At 36.5% G+C, this 16,148-nt stretch overlaps 1 protein-coding gene across 32 annotated transcripts in view; it reads left to right on the top strand.

Annotated features, from left to right (window-relative positions):
* NIN (ninein) overlaps positions 1 to 16,148 on the top strand; it is a 113,536-nt gene that overhangs the window by 83,446 nt on the left and 13,942 nt on the right. For 20 of the 32 annotated variants that reach the window (XR_007475692.1, XR_007475691.1, XR_007475690.1 and 17 more), the window contains 8 exons: positions 2,344 to 2,457; positions 5,582 to 5,704; positions 8,063 to 8,176; positions 8,977 to 9,123; positions 10,366 to 10,545; positions 11,559 to 11,708; positions 12,647 to 12,694; positions 14,427 to 14,528. Coding sequence is in view for 28 of the 32 variants with exons in the window: in XM_049706269.1 (XP_049562226.1) it covers positions 2,344 to 2,457; positions 5,582 to 5,704; positions 8,063 to 8,176; positions 8,977 to 9,123; positions 10,366 to 10,545; positions 11,559 to 11,708; positions 12,647 to 12,694; positions 14,427 to 14,528 (978 nt within the window). In the remaining 4 variants the exon portion in view is untranslated. The remainder of the gene's footprint in view (positions 1 to 2,343; positions 2,458 to 5,581; positions 5,705 to 8,062; positions 8,177 to 8,976; positions 9,124 to 10,365; positions 10,546 to 11,558; positions 11,709 to 12,646; positions 12,695 to 14,426; positions 14,529 to 16,148) is intronic. The other 12 variants (XM_049706282.1, XM_049706271.1, XM_049706274.1 and 9 more) reach the window with 2 other exon arrangements.

Genomic DNA, 16,148 nt, shown 5'->3' with positions numbered 1-16,148 from the left:
TATGACTCATAAACTAGAGGCAAAAAAATGACCTGATTAAATTTTTTAAATTTTTGCATGACCAAGAAAATACCATAAACAAAGTCAAAAGACAGCTCACAAACTGGGAGAAAATATTTGCATCATATACCACCAAGAGTGGAGCTAATATCCCTACTATGTAAAGAACCCTTAAAAGTCAAAGGGCTTAGGAGCAAAATCTGATAGCCAAATAGGAAAAAATGCATGAACAAAAATTCACACACACAAAAAAGAGATAAAAATGGCCCTCAAACCTTGAAAAAATGTTCAAAATTACTCAGAATTAGAAATGCAAATAACACTGATATCTCATTTCTCACCTATGTGATTGGCAACAATTTAAAAATATAACAACATATTCTGTTGTCAAGGGTTTGGGAAAACAGGCACTTTCATACATTGCTGGTGGAATATAAACTGACATTGTACTTATGGAAGGAAATTTGGCAAATCTAACAAAATTACGTATGTACTTACCTTTTGTCCTAGCAATCTGACTTCTAGGAATTTACCCTAAAGATATTCCTCTAAAAATATGAAAATTCACCGCAAAGCGTTGGTTATTCATTGCAGCATTGTTTGTAACTGCAAAATATTGGAAACAACCTAGATGCCCATACATCGGAGAGTTGTTGGATAAATGTGATGGGTATAGCCACACATGGAGTAGTATTATACAGCTATAAAAAAAGAAAAAGAAAGAATGGACAAATGAGAAAGATCTCTTCGTGTGAAATGATTTCCAGGACATACTGTTAGGTGAGAAAAGAAGAGCTCAATAGAGTATCTAAGATAGTATGTCTCCGTCCATGTAAGAAAGAAGGGGATATTAGGCAATACACATGTATTTGTGTAAAAGAAATACAGAAATTTATGTAAAAGAAATATGGGAATGATAAACCAGATAACTAAAGAGATGGTTACCTATAGAGGGCGAGTGGGAAAGGGATGGAAGAGGGGAATGGGAATGTGATAGAAGGAATGAGGAAGGGAGTGACACTGCTGAGAACATTTTCACATAGCTCTGATGCTTAGAACCATAGTAATGTTTTACATACTCTTCGCATACCCCCTCAAATAAACACACAATTAAAACCAATCCAGAAAACAAAGATGGGGGGTACCAAAATGGAACACAAACACTAACAAATGAACCTAACTGTATTGTAAATGGATAACATAGCTACAGTGTGGAAGAAAATAAGTAATTTAGAAATTAGTATCTTGACTGTATACAGTAGGGTTAAGACAAAAAGAAGTGTACATAAAGGCAATAATAATCTAGTGAGTAAATGTGTTTCTCATGGGGGTGTATGTTAGTAATTCTGGAACTACTCTGTGTATACTAGAATTGAACAGATAAGTAAACGTAGTGTAGATAATAAGAACTGTGTTTCTCATTTTTGGCAAAGGAAGTTGCAAGTGGGGAAACTGAGAAGGCTAAAATGAACCCTCTGATATTGGATTGGAATTTGAGGTATTAGTATAAATTCGTATTTCTTAATATATAGACAGATAGATAGATATAGAGATGTAGATGTGTGTATATGGATCGAGTACCCAGATCTTGGTTTCTAAACACTATTCTCGTATAAGAGGAGCCCGGGCTACTTGGAAAAATGGTTGCTCCCAAGGCTGGGGCAGGGTCAATTCAAGATGAGCCTGGAACATCTCATGGTGTCAGAAAGAAAAAGGTGCCCCCCAAAAGATGGGGCATGTCAAAAGGACAGGGCACAACCTGAAGAAGCTCTTAATGGCCAAAGCTGGAATAATTTGATCAACAAAATAAAACATAGCATAAAATAATTATAAAATGCAAAATAAAATAAATATCTATAGGTCCATACTGTTATAAAAAAATTGAATACATAATTAACGGGGGGAGAAATAACAGCTCTTCCTTACAAGAGAATTCCAATTAATAAATGTATGAAGAAGGAAATAGAAAGTCTTCATTAGGCAAACACCAGAGTAGTAATTGTAGATAAAATCCACTGAGAGACACTAACATCAATAAGCAAAAGCTTAAGGAAAAACACTATTTGCATGGTCTCAAAGCATCTCCCCCCATAGAAAGATAGTAACTTTACAGTGAAGAAATCTTCAAAAACGAACTTAGAAGTCATGTTCATGCCATTTTAGTGGAAAGTCTATTAAAAGATAGTTTTGGTTAGTTCCATTGAGTATAAGGACAAATGATATTAAACAGTGTGTCACTGAATTTGTACTAGTGTTTCCTTAATGCTGCCTTTTGTGAACTTACTAAGTTTCCCCAGGCTAAATGAATATGTGTATTATATGACTTTTTAAATTTTTTCTTAGTCTTCCACTTTAGTGTCTTCTCTGGAGGCAGAACTTTCTGAAGTTAAACTACAAATTCATATTGTGGAACAGGAAAACCTCCTTCTCAAAGATGAACTGGAGAAAATGAAACAAGTAAGATCGTGTGTTGCTTAGGTGGGGACAGGAGGTACGGGGGGAGCTCATAGAATAATATGCACCTGATGGCCTGACTTTTCTAGCCACCAAATGTCCTTTTTACTGAGTCCTGTTAACTAGCTTATTACTTAGTAAAGTTGAGGGCTTGCAGTACAAGTCTATTTATAAGGGCTCCTATTGCTAATTCTCTAAATGTTGTTCTAGTTATGTAACTTACATGTTGTAGACTGACATTCTGTTACTATAAATGAACCATAACCACTTCAGTTTAAGAAATTTGGGCTTCCCTGGTGGCGCAGTGGTTGAGAGTCCGCCTGCCAATGCAGGGGACACGGGTTCATGCCCTGGTCCGGGAAGATCCCGCATGCCGCAGAGCGGCTGGGCCCGTGAGCCATGGCCGCTGAGCCTGCGCGGCCTGTACTCCGCAATGGGAGAGGCCACAGCAGTGAGAGGCCCGCGTACAGCAGAAAAAAAAAAAAAGGAACTTTGTTGCTCTACCTTCTCCCGGCCAGGTGTTAAATAATATAAATTTGTCTAAAAAGATGGTGACTTTCTTACTCATAACTTTAATAACTATTCACCCAGATTTGTGAGACACAGGTGAAGCTGGTCCCTCATCATCCCTTTTTTTCATAGTGAGTTTGAGGCATCTATCTTGGGCAGGAGAGTAGATTCTAGAACATTATCAGGGATGCAGTCTCACCTATGAATTTGGCTTTAAGAAGCACATTTCAAAGTTTCAAACAAAGACCTAATTTTAAGTATAAAAGAGGGTTCACCTTAATATATTCTGAACGTTGTCCAATTTTATTCTTTATTCTGAATTTTTCAATGAGCACATGAATCCCTCAGTTTGAGCAATCCTGATTTACACTAGGAGAATTTAGTTTTTCCATTTTATTTATTTGCTTCACCAAAGGATTACTTTAATATTATGATATCCTTAGATTATAAAATTCTTATACCTATTCAGCCTATGAGCATAAAGGTGTCCTTCTCTGAATGCTGAGTCTGTACCACTGAGTGTGTTAAGTTCATGTTGATTCCTAATTAACACCTGTAAGTCTTGATTTCCTAATAGGATTATAAGACTCTCAGGGAATTTGTATCTCTTACAGTGCTTAATACAGTACTGGTACCCGATAGGTGCTTTATGAGAACCTTTTCAAGCCAGATGCTGCTATGCAAAGTTTATCTGTTCTGCCATAGCAGAAGCTGTCTGTCCATATAAACATTCCAGAAGTTAAAAGGCTCTTCTGTGGTATATAAGTATTCCAGAGCTGTTATTACTAAATTCATCCTAATTAACTTGGGCATACTTTTCTCCTTTATCATTTTCTGTCTGTTGTTCAACCTTTCAGATGATAATGGTGGATTCCAAATCCATAGCATGGGAAATGTATGCTTTGTGATTTTGCCAAGCTAGGGATCAGAAGAAAAGGAGCCGAGTTGGGAGTAAAATAGTATGATGAGGACATCATTTGGCACATTTTTATTGCATATTTTTTTGAAGCATTGATGTAAATAGTGAGATGGAAAAACAGTGAGCCCTTTTGCTTTTGGTGGGCAGTTGTTCAAGGCACCTGGACTCTTGGATCACAAGGGTTAAGGTGGTGTCAGCCCATTGTTGCTTCCACACAGCTTGGACCTAGAAAGCCTGTGCTGCTCTGTATGACATAATAATTTCTTGTTCACAAAACATTTTTATTTGTATTATCTGTTGCATTGAAAAGAAACACGAATAGCATCAGCAGTAGTCACATACCAGTCTGTAGACACCCAAAATGGTACCAGGCTTTGTGAGGGTCTGGGGATGGGGTAGTGAGCAAAGGAAAAAAGGCCTTTGTTAACCAATGCCCAGGTTCTTTACACTTTCCTTCATCCTTCTGACTTGTTTAGATTTGTAAATTATGCTGGATTTGTTGCCAGTTGAAGACAAGATTCAATCCTTAAAGTCCATTTTGTCATACTATTCCTAAAGCTAAATGTAAAAGAACTTTAGGTAAAAAGTTGAAAGATGGCCGTAAAATCATAATGACAATAAATAATTGAAAATTGAAAGCCAAGTGAAGTAGAGGGAAATTGAAAACATATGAACTATGGGAAGGGTTAAGAAGTGTAAGAAACAATCAGTCTCCTTAAAGCAGTGGTTGTGGGGAGGTGGAAATTGCTCCCCCACCCCAAGACGTTTAAGCAATGTCTGGGGACATTTTGGGGTTTCACACCCAGTGTATGGGGAGGCAGGCTGTGCTACTGGAATCTAATAGGTAACACCAGAGATGCTGCTAACCACCCTACAGTGCATAGGACAGTCTCCCACAGCAAGGAATCACCTGCCCCAAAATGTCAGTAGTGCTAAGGCTGATGATGAAAAGGAACAAAAAGTTTTCCGTTTGTCTTGATGCCATAAAGTGCAGAGGAAGAAGCCAGTGTGTCCATACCAGCAACCTTTTTCTTAGCAAGTCAATTTAGGCATCTTCCAAAGGGAAGGGTATGCAGAACGTGCTGAAAAACACTGCTTGATTTATCTTTAAACTTGCCCTTGGGACTTCCCTGGTGGTCCAGCGATGAAAGACTTCGTGCTCCCAATGCAGGGGGCCCGGGTTCGATCCCTGGTCAGGGAACTAGATCCTACAGGCCGCAGCTAAGACCCGGCACAGCCAAATAAATAAATAAATATTAAATAAAAAAAACTTCCCCTTTTGTTGTTGATACATTGTACTTGGTTGATGCCAATTCCATAGTCTTGATTGAAAAAGATTTTTTTCTAGTTAAAAAACATGGGGAAAATGTTTTGTGCTATATGTACACAAGTTAAATTCATGACAGGATGGCAGTATGTTATTTATTTTATCCTGAAGGTAAAACAGAAAGCTAGGACCATTACTTAATGTCTGGTTGATTTTGTCTAAGCAGACATTTCGGCAGTCAGTTGAAGAATAGAGAGAAGCCAGCAGGGAACATTTTGTTAAAGTTAATTATAGTCCCCTAGAGTTTATATGTCCTGGGAAATATCTACAGATAGGGAAACAGCAGCAGCCATGAAAATGTCCTGTTTATAAATACATCTTTTTAAATACAACCATGAGACGTGATGGGTGGGCTTGTTTATCTCTTACAGCTGCACAGATGTCCCAATCTCTCTGACTTCCAGCAAAAAATTTCTAGTATTCTAAGCCACAATGAAAAACTGCTGAAAGAAAAGGAAGCTCTAAGTGAAGAATTAAATAGCTGTGTTGATAAGGTAGTAAAAATAAGACTTTTTTACCATCATTGGACAGTGTGTACCATAATGAGCATTTCTCTAACGCCAGTGGCATGTGGGGGGCTACATGTTAGCCTAAAAGTCTCCTAGAACAGCATTTTGTGACCTTAGAGCTCCTGAAGCCATGATTTTTTTTCTTTTATTGAAGTATAGTTGATTTACAATATTGTGTTAGTTTCAGGTGCATAGCAGTGATTCGGTTATACGTGTATGTGTGTGTATGTACTGCTTTTTTCCCATTCTTTTCCATTATAGATTATTACAAGATATGGAATATAATTTCCTGTGCTATACAGTCAATCCTTGTTGTTTATTTTAGATATGGTAGTGTATATCTGTTAATTGCATACTCCTAATTTATCCCTCCCTCCTCCTCCTCTTTTGGTAACCGTAAGTGTGTTTTCTATGTCTGTGAGTCTGTTTCTGTTTTGTAAATAGTTCATTTGTACCATTTGTTACATTCCAGATATAAGTGATATCATGTAATATTTGTCTTTCTCTGTCTAACTGACTTCTCTTAGTATGATAACCTCTAGGTCCACATTATTTCATTCTTTTTTATGGCTGAGTAATATTCCATCGTAGGAAGGAACACTTAAGTTCCTTCCATGTCTTGGCTGTTGTAAATAGTGCCGCTATTAACATTGGGGTGCATATATCTTTTTTAATTAGAGTTTTTGTCTTTTCTGGATATATGCCCAGAAGTGGGATTGCAGGATCATATGGTAACTCTATTTTTAGTTTTTTAAGGAACCTCCATACTGTTCTCCATAGTGTCTGCACCAATTTACATTCTCACCACAGTGAAGGAGGGTTCCCTTTTCTCCACACCCTCTCCAGCATTTATTATTTGTAGACTTTTTGATGATGGCCATTCTGACTGGTATGAGGTAATCCCTCACTGTAGTTTTGACTTGCATTTCTCTAATTACTAACAATATTGAGCATCTTTTCATGTGCCTGTTGGCCATCTGTATGTCTTCTTTGAAGAAATGTTTGTTGAGGTTTTCTGCCCATTTTTTGATTTGGTTGTTTAGTGTTTTTGTTTTTTTGTTTTGTTTTGATATTTAGTTGTATGAGTTGTTTGTATATTTTGAAAATTAATCTCTTGTTGGTCACATTGTTTCTGCATGTTTTCTCCCAGTCTTAAAGTTGTCCTTTTGTTTTGTTGATGGTTTCCCTTGCTGTGCAAAAGCTTTTAAGTTTAAGTCCCATTTGTTTATTTTTGCTTTTATTTCTTTTGCCTTGGGAGACTGACCTAAGAAAATATTGCTACAATTTATGTCAGAGAATATTTTGCCTATTTTCTCTTCTAGGAGTTTTATGGTGTCATGTCTTATATATACGTCTTTAAGCCATTTTGAGTTTATTTTTGTGTATGGTGTGAGGGAGTACTCTAACTTCATTGTTTTACATGTAGCTGTCCAGCTTTCCCAATGCTGCTTATTGAAACACTCTTTTTTCTCCATTATATATTCTTGCCTCCTTTGTCCAAGATTAAATGACTGTAGGTGTGTGGGTTTATTTCTGGACTCTCTATTCTGTTACATTGATCCATATGTCTGTTTTTGTGCCATTACCATACTGTTTTCATTACTATAGCTTTGTAGTATTGTCTGAAGTCTGGAAGGGTTATGCCTCTAGTTTTTTTCATTTTTCTCAAGGTTGCTTTGGCAATTTTGGGTCTTTTGTGGTTCTATATAAATTTTAGGATTATTTGTTCCCGTTCTGTGAAAAATGTCATTTGATAGGGATCACATTAAATCTGTAGATTGCTGAAGCCATGATTTTAACAGGAGTCTAGATTAGTTGTTTAGTAAATATTAAGTACAGTAATATAAAGTTTGTCTTATTTTAATAAGTAACTATGCTACTTAATATATATTATTTAAATACATCACTATTCTACTTATATATAATATAAATAATATAAATATTATGTGTTTAATAATCTGAAATCCATTACATAGACACTTTTTTTTCTACTGTATTTTCCCTAGCAAATCCAAAAACACTGCCTTTGTGCCACCTGCCTTAATAGGCATTCCATATTTTCCTATTATGGCACACTCTTGGGATTTCTAATTGCCTTCCAGCCCACCACGTCTCACCCAAAAACATGAGGCAATGAGAAGGAAAAATTGAAATCCCCAAAGAGAAGAGACTCCTCAAAATTAAAGGTACAAAGGGAGTCAAGGAAATGTCTCTCTTTTACCTTGTCTTGATCCCCTTTGTAGAGAGATGGTACTTGATCTTTTCAGTATAAGTGAAGGCACGTGAAATGAGGCTAGACATGTTTGTAGAAATGCTGTTACCTCTTTTCTTTTCCTGAATCAGTTGGCAAAATCAAGTCTTTTAGAGCACAGAATTGCTACTATGAAGCAAGAACAGAAGTCTTGGGAACACCAGAGCGAAAGCTTAAAATCACAGCTAGTGGCTTCACAGGAAAAGGTATGTGGACAATTCTTATTTCATCTGCACAGTTAATATTTTCCTATATCTCCCAACAGAACTCCAAGTGGAAAGAATGTTCCAGGTGGATGTGGTCTAAGAGGGATCAGAATGATTCAATTTAACTAATATTTGACACCTTACAGTATAGTAAAATAATTTGAACAGTGTTTCTCCCAAAGTTCATTATTATGAAATAATCATAAGATTATCTCATCATTATGAGATTATTTATGAAAGCTTGAAAATAGTGTGTAAAAATGACTGCTTATTTCTAATTTAGAATTAGGATTTCTAAGGCAGGTTCATGCCCTATTATAGTTAAAGCTCTCTATTAACATTCTGTTTACCAATTTAAATTTTTTAAAATTGAAATATATATGAGCTGTTAGCATGGAGTAGGGTTCTACAAAGTATGTTTTTATTTTCATCTAAGAGGTCCTTTACAAACCAACATCACAGTCTAAAACGTAATTTCTACGAAGTTCAGTAAAATCATCTGTCGTGATGCCTGTTGGTATTCCTTGGTTCTGTAAGATATCACTTGGTAATATACCAGATGACTATACCAGCAATACCTTGCTCTACGCGTAGTTCATTATTGTCCTAAATATAGCTTAACATCCTGTAAAGATACATAATATCCTAGATTTGCACTGAGCAACTGAAAAGACCTGGATATAGTAAGTAGAAGCAGAAGGGACCTTGGAGTTCTCTTGTCTTAGCTCATTCATACATGGACATGCTATAGGTGAGACCATGAGGATTTGTCGCAGTGTATGACTGTTCTCATGATGCAGGTTCAGAATTTAGAAGACACCCTGCAGAATGTAAACCTGCAAATGTCCCGAATTAAATCTGATCTACGAGTGACTCAGCAGGAAAAGGAGGCTTTAAAACAAGAAGTGATGTCTCTACACAAGCAACTTCAGAATGCTGGTGACGAGGTAATTTCTTTTCTTCTTTATTGAGATCTAACTTTATACAGTAAAGTGCATAAATTTTAACTCTATAACTTGATTGTTTTTATACACATATATGTATGTATATGTAAATATACACAGTTATAGGTAAAATATGTATGTATGTTTGTCTTTGTGTAACCACCACCTAGCTCAAAATAAAGAACATTTCCAGCACCCAGGAGGCTCTCTTGTGTCCCCTTCAGTTGATAACCTCAAGGGAACCACCATAGGTTAGGGATGCTTGTTTCTGAACCTCACATAAATGGAACTATAGTGACAAGGTAATTGTGCAAGTCAGAAGACCATGGCTGAGTTGTTTTGTAGTAATAAAAACATTTTGATGTTGTAGAAAGTAAGTCTCGTTTTAATATATCACAATGCTGTTTCACCTATGTGCAAATAAATTAACAACAATGTATGTATGTCAGTCTTGGGTAGATGTTAAGACTTTGTCCTACCATAAAAGTAGGCACTAAATTCAGCTACTTTATCTCTTGGTGATACTTTTTTTTAAACTGTGTTTTTTTTAAAAAAACACAATAGTTGCTTCCATTTTTAAAAAATTACTTCTGGGCTGAAAATTTTTTCAAAATGAGATTGTACCTTTTTTTTTTTTTTCCTTTTCATGTTTTGGCTTAAAAGGCAAAACGTGAAAAAGAAAAAACCCTAACCCTAACCCTTTTTTTACCTTTAAAAAAATTTTTTTTAAAGCATTTTTCAGGATCCAAAAAAATCACCGTGGTAGCTTAAAGCATATTCCTGAGTTCAGGCCTCAATTATGTGGATGATACGTGCTTTGGATTCTAAAAAAGGATATGATTGCATATGTGAAAATGAAAGTAGAGTTTAGCAAGGGAAAGCTTTCAAGTTAGCAGTGCATTTCAGAGTTCTCTGTGTTCTCTGTTAACCAAAAGAATAGTTATTTGGGTTCAAAGCATAACTTCATAAGAATGAGGTAATTTTTAAGGTCCCCAATCTCTATGCGCTTGGGTCCTATATGGAACTGGGACTTGCCCTACAATCATCTTTGCTATTAGATTTGACGGGACTATTTTGCCAAAGATCACTTTAAACAGAGAGTTTCCAAACCTTTTTTTTTTAAATCAACATTCAAGAATATTGTTTTACTTATATCTAGATATACATGTGCTCACTCTCATTAGAAGATGCTCAAAAAAGAAATCAGCTTGTTTTTAAGGCTTAACTCTACAATTCTCTCTTAAGAACTGGGCCCCAGAAATAGGCACCCATCCATCAGGATTCCATAACCAACAGCAAAGGCTGTCCTGGGACAAGTTGGATCACCTGATGAATGAGGAACAACAGCTGCTTTGGCAAGAGAATGAGAGACTCCAAACTGTGGTACAGAACACCAAAGCGGAACTCATACACTCCCGGGAGAAGGTAACTTGAAAAGTTGTACATGGTGGCGTATGTTTGTAAATGAATGTTTGATACAGTGATTCTAGGGTATGGATTTGAGTATTCTGGTGTGGCAGACTTATTTTAAGAATGTATAATTTATCATTTACTTGCAATATAATTTTATCATGCTGTGTTTATATAATATTTTTCATTTTGTATAAGCAGTTCTATATTAAAATCTGTTATTTTATGAATGGAAATTATGTTAACCATATATTCCTCATTCAAATAGGCTAGCCGCCAAGACTGGTAGTATAAAAATGGCAAAACTAAACTCAGTTCTTGTTGGTCTAACTTCTTGTAAGAGAAAAGGTGCCCCTTTTAAAAGACAGCATTTCAAGGCTAGAATGGTCTTTAAAGATCATCTTTTTCATCACTAAGCTGATGTTTAAATTCTTTACCTCTGCTAAGTAGTTGACCAACTATGTTTAACCTATGCTTAAATACCTCTTTTGAGGAGGAACTCTCTTAGGAGTCACAGATATTCATTTAGAACACCTACCATGTGCCAGAAACTCTGCTATCACTGAAGTTGCAGTGTTGAACAGACTAAACATTGTTGCTGTCCTCGTGGAACTTAGTTGATGTAAATGCATTGTTTCAGGTGTGAACAGTCCAATAAAAGTCAATGGGACTGTCACCCCCTTCACTCCTAAAAGTTATGCTCATGTCAGAGCAGAGGTGCCTACAGACTATGTTTTTTTGGCAGCCACGTCACACTATTGACTCCCAGTTGTTTGGCTGAGCCAGAAGTCCCTTTGTCCTTCTCTGATCCTCAGTGTTGCATCAGACTAAAAATAGATTTACCTAGAAAGGATCTTTTGAAATCCAAAAATGTAATAAGCTTCAAGAATTGGCAGACTTGACTGGAAAAAGTTTTCTTAATACAACAAAACCCAAGCACTGAATACAAACTTTCCTTATGTTCTTTTTGTTTTTCCTGGCTGGGTGGTTATATTAGCATTTCTTCCTCTTATACTGGTTCTTGTTAGGTCCGTCAACTGGAATCCAACCTTCTTCCTCCTAAGCTCCAAAAACATCTAAACTCATCAGGTACTGTGAAGCCCACAGAGCAGGAAAAGTTGAGCTTAAAGAGAGAGTGTGAACAGTTTCAAAAGGAACGATCTCCTGCTAATAGGAAGGTGAGTTTTTGAGAGTTAATACCAAGTGGCTGTGTTCTGACTATGATGCATCCCTAAGTGTATGTTTCTTCCCCTGCATGCTTCCAGGAAATGATTACAATGGCATATTTTGGTTCTTCCTTATATCTATGCTTTTGTAATCTTGTCAAAACAGTATCATAGTTCTTTTTGATTGAGTGACCGGTAGAAAGGAGCAATTTAAGTTTTTATAAAGAAGATGGTTAATTATCTTCATTAGTATCATAAGCTTCTATAAGCCTGAATATTAGGAACATCTTAATATGGTCTGTATTAGTTAACTATTGCTGTGTAATAAATTAAAACAACAAACATTTATTGTCTCAGTTTCTGTGGGTCAGGGATTTGGAAGCAACTTAGCTGAGTGGTTTTGGCTTAGGGTCTTTCCTGAGACTGCAGTCCAGATATCAGCTGAGACTGCATTTATCTGAAGGCTTCACTGGTACTAGAGAATCCGTTCCAGATGTATTCATATAACTGTTAGGAGGAGGCTTCTGTTCTTTGCTAGCTGATCGCCAGAGGCTCAGCTCCTCACCACCTGGCCTTTTCTCAGGCTGTGGCAATGAATGATCCAAGAGAGAGAGGCCCCAAAAGACCAAGATGGAGGCTGTAGTATGTTTTATTTGCTAATCCCAGAAGTCACACACAATCATTTCTGCTGTATTCTATTGGTCACACAGACTAATCCTGGTGTAGTGGGGAGGGGACAAGGCAAGGGTTTGAATACCAGAAGACAGGGATCACGGGGTACCCTCTTGGAGGCTGGCTACTACGTGGTTAAACCTCTGTAGCATGACTCAGTTTGTTTTCTATTCTTGGTTCCATGAAGTTAGAGTTCTAGGCCAGTGTTAGCGTGGGAGTTCTTGTTGTTACTTGTTTTCCTTTCTTTTTCTAAACTAAACTCAGAGTTTTCACTACAGGCACACCTTGGAGATATTCTGGGTTCAGTTCCAGACCACCACAATAAAGTGAGTCACACAAATTTTTTGGTTTCCCAGTGCCTATAAAATTGTTTCCACTATACTGTAGTCTGTTAAGTGTGCAATAGCATTATGTCTAAAAAAACAATGTACATATTTTAACTTAAAAATATTTATTGCTAAAAATGCTAATAACCGTCTTCAGCAAGTTTTAGTAGTAACATTGAAGATCACTAATCACAGATGACCATAACAAATATAATAATAAAAAAGTTTGAAATATTGTGAGAATTATGAAAATGTGACAGAGACACAAAGTGAGCAAATGCTATTGGAAAAATGGCACCAATAGACTTGCTCGACACAGGGTTACCACAGACCTTCAATTTGTAAAAAACTCCGTATCTGTGAAGCACAATAAAAGCGAAGTGCAATAAAACAAGGTATGCCTGTATTACCTTCCTCTTCTGAAAATTATGGTTTGTTTAAAAATCTGGAAAGAATGATGAACAGTCATTTCCTTTTGTTATAAATATTACAAAAAAATTTTTTTAAGTTTGTGAAAGTTACAACCATTGGCAGTAAGGAGACTGGTTGTGCTCTAAAGCTGAAATGTCATTTAAGTTTAGGTACATTCAAGTAAACTTTTTAGAAAGACATTGGGTTTCATCTAGCTGCTTACCAAAGGAAAAGTCTAATGATAGGTTTTAAAATAACAGTGAATTTAAATGTACTCAGAAAGATTACACTTAATTCCATTTAACAATTCTTGCTACCCTCCTCAGTTTTTTTTTTTTTTTTGCGGTACGAGGGCCTCTCACTGTTGTGGCCTCTCCCGTTGCGGAGCACAGGCTCCAGACACGCAGGCTCAGCGGCCATGGCTCACGGGCCCAGCTGCTCCACGGCATGTGGGATCTTCCTGGACCGGGGCACGAACCCGTGTCCCCTGCATCGGCAGGCGGACTCTCAACCACTGCGCCACCAGGGAAGCCCCCTCCTCAGTTCTTTTTGATAGAAACAAAAATCAGCACTCTAGAATAGTGTCATATGTTTTCTACTTAGCAATATTCTGAGTCCCAGTGTCCTCTAGCTCATTAGATTCTCATAAGATTCTGTAATAAAGAGAATTCCAAAAAAGGATGCTCATAAAAATCTTCAAATTTCTTCTTTAAAATTGAGAAAGGAGTTAAATCAGGTTTTATGTATTCTCAGTTCTAAACCTTTAAACTTTGCCTTAAGACATGTTTTTCCCTACTGCAGATCCATAGTAGAGGATCATGAAATCAATCTAGTTAAATAGCAGCATTTTAAGTTATTAAATTATACTAGAAAATATCAGAGTGCATGGCTCATGGTAAGGATAATTTCATGAAATTTTTCTTAGTCATATATGCTTATAACTGATTACGTATATATATTCATACACACACACACACACACACACACACACACACACACACACACACACACACACACACACGTGGGTGTGGGTGTTTGTACTGGGTTGCAAGAGAAAATGTGCTTCTTACAGTGAGTGGCATTGAAGTTTGAAAGCTACCTGCCTTTGGAATCTGTTCTATGTGAGGAGCGGTGATTAAAACTAGACTACCTAAATATAATCAGTACACTGAATTATATTGTTTGTTGTTTTCCCTTGATGAATGAACTCAGTTTTCTTCCAAGAGTTGAGATTTGTGACTAGCGTAATTTCGTCAAAATAAAGTAGAGCAACTCAAGTGTTTTGTTTTTGGTTTTAAGGGAGTTTTTTGTTTTTTAACAGGTTAGTCAGATGAATTCCCTTGAACGAGAATTAGAAACAATTCATTTGGAAAATGAAGGCCTGAAAAAGAAACAAGTAAAACTGGATGAGCAGCTAATGGAGGTAAGTTTTTAAGCAAATGGCCTTAGCTATGAAGAATATTTTAATCCATGAATGAGCCATTTGTTGAGAGAGACTAGCATAGCATTAAATTCCTATTATGAAAACAGTGAAAATCTAAGTACATTGCCAAGCTGGATTCTTTGGTCTGTCTTACCAAGTTTGATAGATATTTTTGCTAATTATACAGCCATAGGAATATATACTGCTTCACAGAGGAAGGAATAATGTTGACTATCCTAAAATGCAAGGACCTGTACCTCAACAAATTCAAGTGGCAGGGACTCTGTTCAGTACTGACCAAGAGGCTCAGAGCTCTCTCGCCATTGCTGTGGTTTGAACAGTTTCCTGATACCTCCCACAGTGTAGTGTTTTATAGATGTGATTGCTCTGTAACAACCTGTTCAGTTGGGAAATGCATGCAGGGAATTTAAGAGCATTAGCATTTAGAGGTTTAATTTTCAAGGGCTGCTGTTGTTCATTACTATATTTGTAACTCAGCACTGCCTTGGGAGAGGTACATCTGATAAATATAAAAGTGGATTTGTAAAACCTGTCAGCTTGGACATTGAGTTTCCAGTCTAATAGATTGCTTTCTGAATACCAAGCACAATTATAGGATGTAAAACAACTTATGTAAAATCCTCCTTAATAAGTAAAAATTTCATTGAGATACTTTGCTTTGGGTAATGAAAATATTAATTAATCCAACATTTAATGACCTGTAAAATTTATATAAGGTATAGAGGCCTGGGTAGAAAATGTCTTTCTGTGCTCTTAAAAAGTACTATGTATACAAATATTTTTAAGCCAGAATTATAGGAAGGAAGAGAGATATGTAAATATTTTCTTTCATGAAGCTGGATACATGCAAAGGTAAGTTTGATGCTCGGTTTTTATATATGAAATATGGGCAAACATATCACATTGACATTTAAATGACCGCTAAGGTTTCTGTCAATTTTATGTTCTCTGATTTATCCACTAATAGGGAGATTAGTGAAACTATAAAGAGTGAAATCCAAACCATTTTTTATTTCTCTGACAGCGTATAATAAATGTGTTTAAAACCTTGGGCTGCAGGCTGTGTTTAGATGTAGATATGCTTTTCTGATGAAATAATTATATACTCTAATGAATAAGATATCTGAAGCTAAGCATGACATGTCTGGTACCTGATTGAAAAGTAACAGGGTATACTTAATCACTGTCAGATTCTCTCTAAATGCTCTGCCAACAGGCCAGTTCTCCCACCATTCTCTCTGGCCTCAGAAGCCCCCTTCTCTCCCAATCCTACTTTACATGATTAATCATCATAAGCAATTTCCCCTCATTACTCTTCTCCCTGATCTAGTCGTAAATATTTGCTAATGGATGAGGGAAATTGAGTGTTCTTGGCCCTGGAGCTGGAAAAAGAAAAAGCATGAATTTTTAATTGGAACACTGAAAAGAACATCTCATACACTATTCTAATTAAAGTTTCATTAGAAATAAGACTGAGCTATGAATTCTGTACAGACATATAAATTCGATTCTTCAGCAGCTTTATTAAATGTAACTCACACACTACACAATTCATCCATTTAAAGTGTCTAATTCAGTGGTTTGGGTATATTACATTAT

This window comes from Orcinus orca, chromosome 2 (assembly GCF_937001465.1).
Source record: "Orcinus orca chromosome 2, mOrcOrc1.1, whole genome shotgun sequence".
In the NCBI taxonomy this organism is placed as follows: Eukaryota; Metazoa; Chordata; class Mammalia; order Artiodactyla; family Delphinidae; genus Orcinus; species Orcinus orca.
Note: the sequence above shows the minus strand (reverse complement) of the source record. Positions and strands in the feature narration are given on the sequence as shown.